Genomic DNA, 13,599 nt, shown 5'->3' with positions numbered 1-13,599 from the left:
GATAACTTGGCCTCGAGATTCAAAAACAAGTTACTTCTGTTTGTGGCTTAGGACCAAGGACCCACTAACGGCCGAGAGAAGAAACTGGTGATTCTTACTGCACCAAACTGGCCCAGAAGAACCTAGTACACAGACATACTCAAACTATTTGTAAAATACCCCTAGCCTCTTGGGAAGAGGCCAGACCTGTTGTCTCAGGGCACTTTATTGCATTCTGTCTCTTACCCACTGGCTTAGCAGCATGAATGTTGAAGCCCAGGTCTTGAGGGACAGAGGAGTCTCTGAGCCTGTCATTTCTACTTTACTAAAAGAAATTTACAGAAAGATCTATCATACCTGGACATCCTTTTGTGCCTGGTGTGAACAGAGGCATATCGGTCCCAGACTCTACACTGTGCCTCTCATTCTGGTCTTTCTCCAATCAGGACTTGATCAGAACTTGGCCTGACCTTTATTCAAGGTGTATCTCAAATCTGGCCCCTCTTGCAGCTCCCTGTGCTTACTTGTTACCTTAACCTGGTTCTCTCTCTGCCCTGCAGAAACCACCATTTGAACCTGTCACTGAAATCTAGATGATCCCTTGGGCAAAGTGGCCTTCTTGGTTGCTATCATGTCTGTCAGGCGTGTGTCTGAGTTAACGTCTCTCTCTTCAAAGGAGCCATTCTACAAAGGCAAGGTTGTCTTATGCCCAATACCATTTTTTTCTAAAGTGGTATAAATCCTCCACCGCATGGAAGACATAGTCCTGCCATATATTTTGCCCTGCTACAAAGCACCCAAAGGCAATTTCTCTTCACTACCTGAATAGTCAGAGCTTTCAGAGTCTACCTCAAAGCAACAGCAGCGGGAAGATGAACTCCCTATTCATCTTACCCTCAGGACCTAACAAGGGGCATCCTACTTCCAAGTCCAATAATACCTTAAAAACATTCCTGCACAACCACTGTGAAAATAAACCAATATTTTGTGAACCTACTATATGTATATGCTTCTGCCAAAATATGTGATTCACACGTTCATAACCAATATTTTTACCAAATGATTCAGTGCTGCATATAATACTCCTCAAAGTGCATCATACATCAAAAAAATAAGAAAACTTAATTTAATAAATTATAAAGTTCTGGAAAATGTTCCGTGTGCAAAAAAAAAAAAATCTGTTAAAATGTTTCTGATTCTGTGATACACACTTTATTTTCTGTGTATAACAACACGTGATGCACACACTGCCAGCACTAGCAGCTCACCTCATATATTGACCCCAAAAAAGTACAAATTGTGCCTGTCCCTTTTAAGGGAAAAACATTCCACACCTCAGAATAACCTTGGGATCTCTCCACAATTCCCTTGGACAATGTATGTAAAACTCACAAATTAAAAACCATCATAGTGCTTTCCATAAAATCAAGGATTTAATAATAACCACGATGAAAATTCACAATACTGGTGCACTTCAGATATGCAGCATTCCATTATATACCACTGGAAACAATCCTCATTGGGGCTGCAGTCTCTAGTGAGGGCAGAAACCGCTCTTTTAAAACTGTCCCTCTTAAGAGGTGGAGTATGCCCACTATTACCATTGGCACTCGACAATGGGATCTTCTTCAACCCCTGGATGACGCAATTTTGTTGCGAAACGCGTAGGGCTGAGCGGTACGCTATACATCATCTCATGTTTGTGACGGTTTCCAGGAGAACGGGTCTGTCCGTGTGCGTCCGGCCGGCGCAACGGACTTAAGGCTTTCTTTCTTCTATTCATTTGTAAGTGCATTTTTACTTTTTTATCTTTAGTAATAAAGGGTTTTACACTATTTGGAGTTCTATTTTTCCTTTATGGTTCTGATGTCCCCGATTTTGAGTCCCTTTTTGGACATATGAGGAAGACGTCCGGGAGTAGTTTTTTCCTAACCCCCATTGGAGTGGTGGAACCAGGAGAACACTGAGGACCCCTTCTGGCTGGAAGTTGCATCTACTCTTATAAGTCTCGTGTGACCCTCTGTAGTGGGGGGTCATGTTTTTTCTGGTAAGCGGCAAATTTTATCGCATGTTGGTGGTGGATCGAACACTTTTTTCTATTGGACCCAGTGGCGGATCCCTTATGATTATTGTGGCTTATTTTTTGGAGGACTTTATTCACAGCCCTGTGATAATTAGTTTTGTGGTTCATGTATACGGACTCATTGTTCAAACACTGGGTGTCTTTGTCCCTTCCCCTTTTTTCTATGTTGTTATAGCTTTATATAATTTAATTTTATATTGTAAGGAATAAGCTGTATGGTTTAAGTTACTAATGTATTTGTGTTTTATATTACGCACGTTATAGGTATATACTAATCTATATATGGTTGCCAACATTGGTTCACCATTTACTTAAATTTTTGCACAATTAGTTGTTTGTGTAAGTTAAGCGCGGCTTAGTATTTTTCATTTTGTTTTTTCTGTATTTATGTGACACAGTGAAGCTGCAGCTAAACGCTTATCCTTAAGAGTATCACATAAGAGTTTATATATTTTTATATCTTTTTTGCTTCACCTTAGCGCAGTTTTTTCTTTCTTTTTTTTTTTTTCTTTTTTTTTATTAGAAACAATGGCCTTGAAATTACAGAGCTCAATTCTTTTAGGATCTGTGGGTGGATGCCATCTGGTCCAGGTGCTTCATCCACCTTTATTCTGTCTAAAAATTTCTAGAATATTTCACTTTTGAGCCATTGTGGATCATTTGGGTCTGTGTCACTGCCACCCCCATTAAGAACATGAGCTCCCCTCTGCTCCTTTTTATACGTAGAACTGAAGAAAGTATTTAATACATTTGCCTTCTCTTTGTCCCCAGTCACCCACTCTAGATTATTTTGTAAAGGGCCTACATGTTCAGACCTGACCTTTTTTACTATTAATATATTTGAAGAATTTTTGGGGTTTTGTCTAACTATCTTTTACAATCGGTTGTTCGTTTTGAATTTTCGCATCCTTGATTTCCCTTTTTCATATTCTATTATATTCTTTGTAACATTTAAACAATGATAGTGTTCTTTAATTTTTCTTTTTTTTTAAAATCACTTATAGCCATTTTAACCGTGAGCCTCATAGGTTTTATTTTTAGCCTTTTAAACATATTGCCCATGGGAATATACTTTGCAGTGAGTTTACATACAGTCACTTTGAAGAATTCCCATTTCTGTTCTGTGGCCATTGATGCCAATATTCCCTCCCAGTCTAAGTCCTGGAAAGCAGCCCTCATCCTTGGAAAATTTGCTCTCTTAAAGTTAAGTGTTTTTATCTTACCCGTATGTGTTTGTTGCTTACAGCTAACATTAAATGAAATCATGTTATGGTCACTTCTAACAAGATGTTCTTTTATATGAATATTGGTAATACGCTCTGCATGGTTTGAGTTTACCAGGTCCAGCAGAGCATCATTCCTAGTTGGGGCCTCAATAAACTGGACCATAAAATTGTCCTGTAACAGGTCTATAACAAACTCCAATGATAACCTTTGTCCTATGCACACCCATGTACAGTTCCACCTATAATGCTTCAGACTCCTCACACTCTCCATCAACTATGTCCTCTTTCACACTTGCTTTGAGATCACTTCTCACATAGAGACAGACACCCCCACCCCTCCGTTTTACCCTGCATTTCTGAAAGAGAGCATAGCCAGGAATATTATTAGCCCTGTCATGAGAATAATGAAGCCAAGATTCAGCAATACCAATTAGATCATAGTTCTAGTGCACCAGAGCTTCCAACTCGCCTATTTTGTTTGGCTGACTTCTGGTATTGGTGAACAAACACTTTAATTCATTGTCAGATTTTGCAAACATAAAACAGGAAAAAAAAAAGAAATCCACTGCAAGGGTTTATTGCTTGTTTATCTTTAGAGGACCAGGTACAGCAGTTTTTTTTTTTTTTTTTTTACCTGATCTTCCACTCCTGCAGGCTCCTCTGCATTGCTAGGCAAGGCCCTGACCGCTGCCGTTTGCCTGGGGGAGGTCCTCTAATGGCATCAAGATTGATGTAGAGTCCCATAACCCTGCAATGGACATTTTTTCAGTGTTCAGCCTTAACTTGTTGGAGTGATATTTGCACTCCGCCTCTCCCTGCAGACTGGATGCTGGTTTGGGCACCACGCCAGTCGCAGCGCATCCCTGTGGAAGAGCTACGCTGAGTGTAACATGCAGGACTGCTCATTGCTCACCGTGGACTGGTCTGGAGACAAGTTGTTTGACATCACAAATTGACAATGTTGCTGGAAGTTGGCCTGTGCTGGGATTGTCTTTTTGCTGAATATATATGGGTGCTCTGAATTTCTGATGGCTGTTGGATGTCCTGTACAGTATGTATATATATTAAAACGTTCCTTTTTTCTTTTCTGGCCAGATATTTTACAAAACCCCATTCTGCATGCAGTAGCATAAATAACCAGAGGCAACACATATGTTTATGGGCCATGTTTAACAAACAAAGCAATATATATTACTTTAATAAATGGAAACACATTGCACTAAATTTTCACAAGTGATACAAAGGTAAACTTGGGGGAAGGGGTTAAAAAATAAAAATAGTTTAACCACAAAACAGTGGTTAAAGTCAACACATATTGATGCTGCTGTTTGATTTGTACCACAGTACATCTGTCATTCTGTACAGTAAGCACAGAATTTGCCCTCACTACACCATGTAACATTTGGCAATTTATTTGCAGTCTGTTAAAAATGAAGGCTTCCATAGAGTAGCAGCTAAGACATTCCGTGAATGCAACTGAAGGGAAAGCACACACTGAGAGATTCCCAAATTTTTCCTTCCCAACGCTGAGCTTGGAATTTGTATGTTGCAAGGTAATGGTGTGTAGATCTCATTTCTTTTTACAATTACATCATATCATATCAGCTCTGCTGGTTTAACGAAAGCTGATTAAATCTAGAGGCTATAATGAGGATGTGTGATTAAAATTAAAATTCTGCCAAATAAGCCACTTGCATCAGTAACTCAAATTATTTGGCTAAAATCTCTTACATACCTATTTAATAGATCAGGGTAGAGAGCAATGACTAGGTGCAAAGTATAATAAGTATAATAAAGCTCAAAATTAAAAGAAACAAAAAAAAAAACAAGTCTTGCTCTAAATTCTGAGCATTGTTTGTGATGATCAGGCAGTTCCTCATTTCTTAGAGAGCACTTAAAATACGTACGGTTTGTCTAACTAATAGCAATCAGATTTTATTTTCATGCATTCAGATAATTTGAGGTATTTTCCCCAGGTTATTTCTCTTGCTATCGTGTACTAAAGTATGCAACTAATTACTTACTGTTTACCTACTTTTTTTTCTTTTTTGCCACTACATTCTTGTAGTTAAAATTCTTGAATCATATGGAAGTAAAATACTTTTTACTTCCAATAATACTTTTACTTAATAAAAAATAAAATAAAAATGTTTTTATTATTATTATTTTTTAATACATATGTAATCATTTAGCCTTAGTTCACACTTGTGTGGCTTGGAAACACTGGCATGATTGCAAACTGCGCTGCTCTTTAGCAGATGTGCCTTTAATTCTTAATGGCAGCCCCATGTATGGCATCCATGTTTTCCCACACACAAACTGCATGGTGCCACGCAATTCCAAGCAGCACAATTAAAATAAGGGGGTCCAGGACTTCTTTATCTGCATTTCTGAGGATAAGGCAGCTCATTCCCATGAATGGGACTTTGGACCGGCAGAACGCAGGTGGCACAAGTGTGAACCTAGGCTTAGGGCACATTTTTGCATTGCGGTTGCACATGCCAGCTTGTTGCGGTGCCGTTCATTTTGAACACACTAAGGCCTCGTTCACACAGGACACACTCACACGGTCTGCGTTCAGGCCCATGCATCACCACGGATGTCATATAGGGACTTGGGACTGTGGCCATGGAGTCGCTGTGTCCTAATTTACATCAATGGGACTGCCTGCATATGGGCGGCACAGAACACCTGTGCATCCTCGTGTGGTTAAACACAGCCCTGCACAGGTGTACAGTATAGTATTCCCTGTGTGAACAAGGCCAGAAGAAATGTAGCTCTGACACACATTCACTACAGTGCGCCACAATGTAAGGTAACACTACAGTGCATTTTGGCACACTGCACTAGGAATAATACAATATGCACATTCTCATCTGTTCTGCTGTCTTGGTAGCCCAATCAAAGTGAATTGGCAGCTTTACCACAATGCACATTAAAGCATGAAACGACATGTATGAATGCCATGCAAAATAACAGCAAAGTGTGAATGGGTTTTTCAAAGAGCCTATATCCAAACAGGTTTTAAACACTTGGATGTAGGCAAACTCTACTAATAGTATTGTGTGTTCTGAGGATACAACAGCAAAATAATGTGCTTGGGGCAGAGTCCTTGGACCACTTGGTCTTTTTTCTGCTGTCACTCTTCCACGTTATTTGTATTCTGTCCATAAAGCATATATACAAGAATACTTTTATCTTCTGGTATAAATTAAACATTTAGGTAATTATGTATATTAAATACTAATATATATATAATGTGTATTTATTAGTTTTCCTTTGGCTATGCAGAAAAATATTTTAACAATATGGAGGTAACATATGAGAAAATGGACCTTTGAGGTATATAAAGGGTGGCTTATCCATCTTTAATACACAGTGATATTGATTTAAAGTGCACCTGTAGGCCTGGGGAAACACTCTTCCTAAATTATAAACCCAAAAAGAAATAAAGCATGTTACTGCCTCTTTAATGTATTCTAATATGATTTGTAATCTTGCTATTTTATTTCGTCCTGCCAGTGCCCTCTAATACCTGGTTGATGCTGCCTGCGCCCCTCCTTCTATGAGTAAACTGACTACACTAAGGATGGTAGCCAAGCCATGCTTGCTTAGAGTGATAAGTTTACGCTTAGCGGCATCTCGCCGTTCGTTCAAGCACACTGTGCTTGTATCTTCCATAGTCAGTAGAACCAACTGGTGTTATACAATAAAAGTATCACCACACTAAAGCTGCCCCCTAACCCCTAAAAACAAGCCTTCTCCTTAACACAACCCATAAAGTGAGCCCTTACCCCCCTTTATCATATATAACTTTCTTCCAACACGTAAAGCCTATTTCTGGGCAATACTCAGCTGCAGTTTGGAGCTGTTCCCTGCATATTTCTTAGCCAGCAGATGTACTCAGTCTTCTGGGATGACTAATGGCCAGCATCACTCAACCTGGAAAACTGAAGACTCTACTGCATGCAGGATGTCACCACTGCAACCTGCATTAAGTGTACTGATGCAGCACTGAGGTCATCATATCAATGCTGATTTCTGCCTTAGTAAACACCAGAGAAGAAGCAAAGTATAGGAGGACTCTCTATTTATGCGACTAGTCCTAGGGCTTTGCAAACGGTATTAAAATACAGGTGATGGACCTTCCGGACCGAGGAGGAGGGGGGGTGGCGTTGCAAGTCTGAGGGTCTCTGTGCGTGTGCAGCTCAGAATTTAAGTGATATTAAAGGCGTTTTTTTTTTTTAAATACGCGGTTTCCACAGAGCAGCTCCGATCCCTCTCTTATTGCGGCCACCGTGACTCTCCTGGCTCCTGCTAAGTACCCCCACAGCAAGCTGCTTGCTATGGGGGGCCGAGCAACTGCTCTGTGTGTCTGTTTACACCAGCCAATGAGAAGGGAGAGATCAGGGAGAGCCCAGGCTCTCTTGCACATTGCTGGATCAGGATGGGGCTCAGGGAAGTTTTAGGGGGGGCATGGGGGCGCTGCTGAACAATGTTTTTTTACCTTCATGCATACAACGCATAAAGGTAAAAAACCTTGAGCCTTTACAACTACTTTAATACCAACACTCATAAATCTTAAACCAAGACCTAACAGTAAAAAAAACAAACCTATTCCTAAAGCCCCATACACACTATCAGATTTTCTGCTGATTTTTGTCTTCAGATTTACCAAAACCATGTAGTGCAAGGGCCTGCCTGATTGCATACATATTGAAACTCCTAAGGTTTGACCTCATATTATATGGTTTTGGTAAATCCGAAGACAAAAATCAGCAGAAAATCTGATAGTGTGTATGGGGCTTTATATTCAACTCCTCTTGTGCCAGGAGCCTCTGCGCCAATCGCATTCAGTGATGAGATCCCAGAAGGACCCGTATTCTTTCAGTGCAGAGGCTTGTGGTGCAGTTTAGGCAAGTATACAGATTAAACCTATCGATGAAACACTTTGATCGTATGTAAGAGCCTGATGGGAGGAACTGAGTAAACAAGCTATTTTGGCCCATCTTTCATCTTTATCCTTCCAAGCAAGCAAAGTTAAGATTAATTTAACAGGGACTCTGTTCCTAGATTAAACATTAAAAAAAGGAATGTAAAGAAAACAGTACTAACATCACACCACCACTGTTCTGTGTTTCTGATGCTGAAGATTCTTCAGGAAAGTTAGCTGTTCAAGGAAGTGAAGGTTGGTGGCACAGGCAGCAGAACAGCAAGTATTTTTAAAATTTTTGTGCCGAGGGATGCAGAAAGATCTGCACATAACTACGGCAGCCCCTCCTCCGCCCAAACAACAGGTTGTTCTGACACTTTCTGGCACTGTTGTGGTTTACCTGTCCTGCACACAATCCTATTGACCAATAAGGCAGCCCAACATAGTGATAGGCCAATAAAAATGTGGAGTGGAGCAGGAGTAATGAAGGAAAGCTTCAACACTATCAGAAAGATCTGAAGATTTCTGCTTAGAACAATGCATCAGTCGGGCAGAGTAGGGGAACTGAAAGCTGCTGAAGGTATGTGTCGGCAAATCTAGGCGACTTCACTTCATTTTTTGTGAAAGTGAGAGAGCAATTTCAGAGAACGCCAGGAAATTGAATGCAAAGCTTTTGGGGAGGAAAGCGTAATTGCTATACTTCTGGGGATTCCTCATCTAGATATGTTGCTATAAAAACAACTTGGCTTCGATTCTGAACTGCCCACACACTTCAGATTCTAGGATTTTGCAGTTTTCTGGATAATCGGAAAATCCCATATCTATGAACCCAACAACTTAAATTCAAATAAACACAAAGTCTGGAGATGTGCAGCAAGGAGAACCAAGTTTTTACAGTAGCGGATCTGGTAAAGGATGTTGGATAGCCTGGCCATTACTAGAGGCAACCATTGGCATTTAAAGTGGAAGTAAACTCCCCTATCATTTTCAGCCAAGGAAGCTGCCATCTTTGCCTCTGTTTAATCTTCAACTGCTATGGTGCTGCACATGTGATTCATTATGACACCAGCCATTGGATGGTCTGATAGTTTGGCTGAGAGCACAGCCAATGTGCAGTTAGCATTCCCGGAATGCCTTTTTTTTTAACTGTTTAAATCGATGGGTTTACTTCCACTTTAAAGCCACCCCACTTTGCTCTTCCATCCATATCCACCTGCTAATTTACATGGAACATTTCCTGGTTTTTGACTGTCATAATAAACTAGGAAAAGTTTGACCAATGTATAAATAAACTCATATGTATCGTATATAAGATGACTATATTTCTACTGAAGATAGGGGAAAATGTATGGTCAGAAACTTTACAGGGAAGACCTTCCTTCACTAAAACATTCTGGAGTTTCTCTTAACCATCTGAATACAAGTCTACTTTAAACAGCTGAGCAGTACATAGAATTTCCACTTAGGCCTTATGCACATGGATGTTTTCAGGCATGAAATTAGCCTAGCATAAAAGACCCAACATTTTCCCATGGCCAGAGAGCCATGGGTGGTGAGCATAGCCAACCATAAAATTGATTGGCTATACGTTACTATCCTCATGTAAACACCAATGCTGCTGTGCATCTGTGTCTACCTGACAGATTCAGGGAAAAAAATATGTTGTACATTTATACATGAGTAAATGCGAATGCACAGAAGCATTGGCATTTACAGGAGTATAAGGGGTGTACAGTCATTCACTTTTCTGGCCAGCGGTATGCTACACCAGCTCCTGAGCTTAAATTAATTTCAATGGCCATAATAAATTATTATTCTCACCAATTAAATGAATTGACTCCTGTAAACACACCTAAACTCTTGTAAAAGCATCAGACAGGTGTTTTTTTCTTCCAAAACGCTGCTGTTCGGAGGAAAGACTTCTAGTAGAGTTTGCAAAACGTCCTGTGTGTATGAGGCCCAAGTATACAGCAATCAAAAACAATTTGCTCTGTGACATCTCCATTTTCACAGGAAATATTCAAGCTCTGTAACATAATTACCCAACAATTTAAAGTAGACTTCTATGCAGATGACAAACCACTCTTGAAGGGTTCATTACAGTTTTGGCAGAGGCAAAGAGAAAGCCTTTGTATTGGTGCCTGAAAATGTCTGTGTGCATGTTTCCTTTAGAAAAATGTTGTAAACATTTCCATTTCTTTCTTATGGATTCTGTAGCCATCTAAAAAAATCAAATTGCTTGAATACTGGTATTTTACGGAATTTGTGATCTGTTATTTGGTAATATTGTCAATTTGCAATGTAGCTTTGTGCTTAAAGGATTGTCCAAACAAAATATATTTCTGTTTTTGTTTGAGGCTGGACAATATTTTTCTTTCGGGAAACTTGGTGATTTTCTCGGAAGAGGTCCTAGGCCTACATATCTGCTGTAGCCTTTACCAGTGGGTCCCATTCTGCCTGTAAAGGTTTTAATTTATAATTTTTCAGCAGTCAATGGATCACCCAAGTATTTAATGTGGGCATGAACTGTAACTGGCATTATGAAAGGGAGGGTTGACACAGAACACGAGACTCCATCTTTGACGGGTACATCACTTTTGGATGAACTGATCCTTTAATATGTAAATGTTCATTAGTTTGTTCTTTTTAATACTTATTCACTAAACCACTGGTATACCTCCATATAATCAGAATGCTGTCTTTGTACATTATACCTTCTCTGCTTTAGGATTAAGGCCATACAACCCGATTTTCGTGCAGGAAAAATCCATGGTGAAGATTTGCAAATAAACAAAGGGTGATGCAGACTCTTGCATTGCCTTTGCTAAAGTATTGAACCTAAGCACAGAACTATGGAAGCAGCTGTGAGCTATAGGGTTTAAAGACTATCAATGGAGAAGAAAAGACCAATCCATAATAAATATAAACATAACTCAAGAGTTGTGTTTCGTTCCAACTGTTGCTGTTGTACCTTGCTGTTCAGTTTACCCTTTTTAATTGGGTCATGGCAATCTAATGGTTTTATGAGTTGTCAAGTACCTCTGCTTATTTAAGGAAATATAGTTTAATGGTTGCAGATGAAGGCCTCGTTCTGTGTATGAATAACAGAAATATGTCCCAAAAACAAAATAAAAATGACACCCCATACAGACATCTGCTGGTCTTCAATCTGGCTGCCTGCAATCAACTTGTCCATTAAGAAGCCATCTTGTTCACACAGAAAAAAAAGATGATGAAGGCAAATGTTTAAATGATTCTTTCATCCAGAAGTTTATTTACTCCCTCAGAAATCCTTTTGAGGTGTGACCTGCAATTCCCGTCAGGGCTGTAGAGAGCAGTAAGGAAATCCATATCAGCAAAATGATTGAAAACTCTGTTAATGCGGCTGTGGGATTTTGGCGTTAGGTGGCGTTGCACTAAATCATGGAGCAGACCTTTGCAATCATCTAGAAGTCCAGAAAGAACATTTTTATCAAACGTGTATTCCACTTCATAGAAACTGACGGCTGTCATAGCGGTCTGATTCAGCTTTTTCCTGAATTTCTCCACAATCTCCAGTTCCTCTGGGCTGAACTGGTTGTTTCTGTACAAAATACCAACTTTTACAGCCACCTTGATAAGGTCCTTTAAGATTTTGTGAGCTTCTTTCTTGTTCCGGAGGTATTCCTTTGTGGCTTTGAAAAGTTCGTCAAAAATTTCACTGCTGGTGTCATCAATGAGCATATTTGCCATTGTCTTTGTAGCCATTTTGCTGAGAATCTTCTTCTGTGCTTGTACGGCAAAGCTCTTCGAACTGAACAGTTCTGGTCCTGTGTACGGAATGAAGAAATCGGCACATTATGTTTGTGATGAATACGTGCAAAACATTTCTAATTGTAGTATGCAGATATGAAGAAATGTACAATGTTTCTTTGTAGTGGAAGTACAAGATCAGATATTGTATATACAACACTTAGATGTATAAAGCAAGTGTAACTGGTCTTATTGAAAAATAAGGATTGTCTTTATAGTGAGACACTGCTGATATTTTAACTACTTGCCGACCAGCCCCCGCAGTTGTACTGAATGGCACGGGTGGGCGAAACAACGTTATGTTACGTCGCTTTGCCCTGTGGCCACGCGCCTGCTGCTCGCCCCCCCGAGCTGATGTGAGTGCCCAGCGGGCACGATGACCATCAGGCTCCGGTGATCACTCGTGAAACAGCGAGAACCGGAAACTGTGTGTGTAAACACACAGATCCCGGTTCTCTGAGGGGAGAAGAGACAGATCGTCTGTACATACAAAGTATGAAAAGCGACCTGTCATCTACCCTACACAGTCCCATCCCCCCTTCAGTTAGAACACACACTAGGGAACACATTTAACCCCTTGATCGCCCCTTAGTGTTAACCCCTTCCCTGCCAGTGACATTTTTACAGTAATCGTGCATTTTTATAGCACTGATCGCTGTATTCATGCCAATGGTCCCAAAAATGTGTCAAACTTGTCCATGCAGATCGTCGCCATTACTAGTAAAAATAAAAAAAATAATAAAAATGCTATAAATCTATCCCCTTTTTTGTAGATGCTATAACTTTTGCACAAACCAATCAATATACGCTTATTGCGTTTTTTTACCAAAAATATGTAGAAGAATACATATTGGCCTAAACTGAGAAAAAAATTAACTTTTTTATCAAAAAATTGGGATATTTATTATAGCAAAAATTACAAAATATTGTGTTTTTTACAAAATTGTCGCTCCTTTTTTGTTTATAGTGCAAAAAATAAAAACTGCAGAGATGATCAAATACCACCAAAAGAAAGCTCTATTTGTGGGAAAAAAAGGACATCAATTTTGCTTGGGTGCAGCGTCACATGACGTGCAATTGTCAGTTAAAGTGACGCAGTGCCGAAGCGTAAAAAATGGCCTGGTCATTCAGCAGCCAAATCTTCTGGAGCTGAAGCGGTTAAAATGTATTTATTTAGCATTTAAATGTAATGAATACAAATTTTATTTATTTTTTATTTCTATAAAAAAGGAGATCAACTTGCAAATAGTCCTATTAGGCCCCTTTCACACAATCGGCCCGCTCAGATCTGCCTGTCCATTTTTCAGGCGGAACCGAGCGGGCCATCTGTTGACTTCTATGGGCAGGTGGATGTCAGCGGAGATGTGTCTGCTGACACCCGCCTGCCATCCAATCCGACAATATTTTGCTCAAAACAAACGGATTGCAATATGTTCGCCAAATCGGATGAAAAACGGACAGGTTGTGCACTTTCATCCGATCTCCCCATAGAGAACAGCTGGGCTCTGACAGGTCCAACCCTGCATAGTGAGCAGAGACAGACCTGTCATCCTCCTGCTCAGTGGAGATCAACAGAGCGATCTGCT

The 13,599-nt window shown here is 40.0% G+C and overlaps 1 protein-coding gene across 1 annotated transcript in view; it reads right to left on the bottom strand.

Annotated features, from left to right (window-relative positions):
• Nucleotides 1–1,393: 1,393 nt before the first annotated feature.
• TNFAIP8L3 (TNF alpha induced protein 8 like 3) overlaps nt 1,394–13,599 on the bottom strand; it is a 195,331-nt gene continuing 183,125 nt past the window's right edge. Inside the window, exon 2 of the mRNA XM_077468398.1 lies at nt 1,394–12,030. Within this exon, the coding sequence (XP_077324524.1) occupies nt 11,468–12,030 (563 nt within the window). The 3' untranslated portion in view covers nt 1,394–11,467. The remainder of the gene's footprint in view (nt 12,031–13,599) is intronic.

Source organism: Lithobates pipiens, unplaced genomic scaffold (genome assembly GCF_037356315.1).
Source record: "Lithobates pipiens isolate NorthernLeopardFrog02 unplaced genomic scaffold, aLitPip1_a1.2 Scaffold_8, whole genome shotgun sequence".
Taxonomy (NCBI): Eukaryota; Metazoa; Chordata; class Amphibia; order Anura; family Ranidae; genus Lithobates; species Lithobates pipiens.
This window is presented reverse-complemented; position numbering and strand designations above follow the sequence as displayed.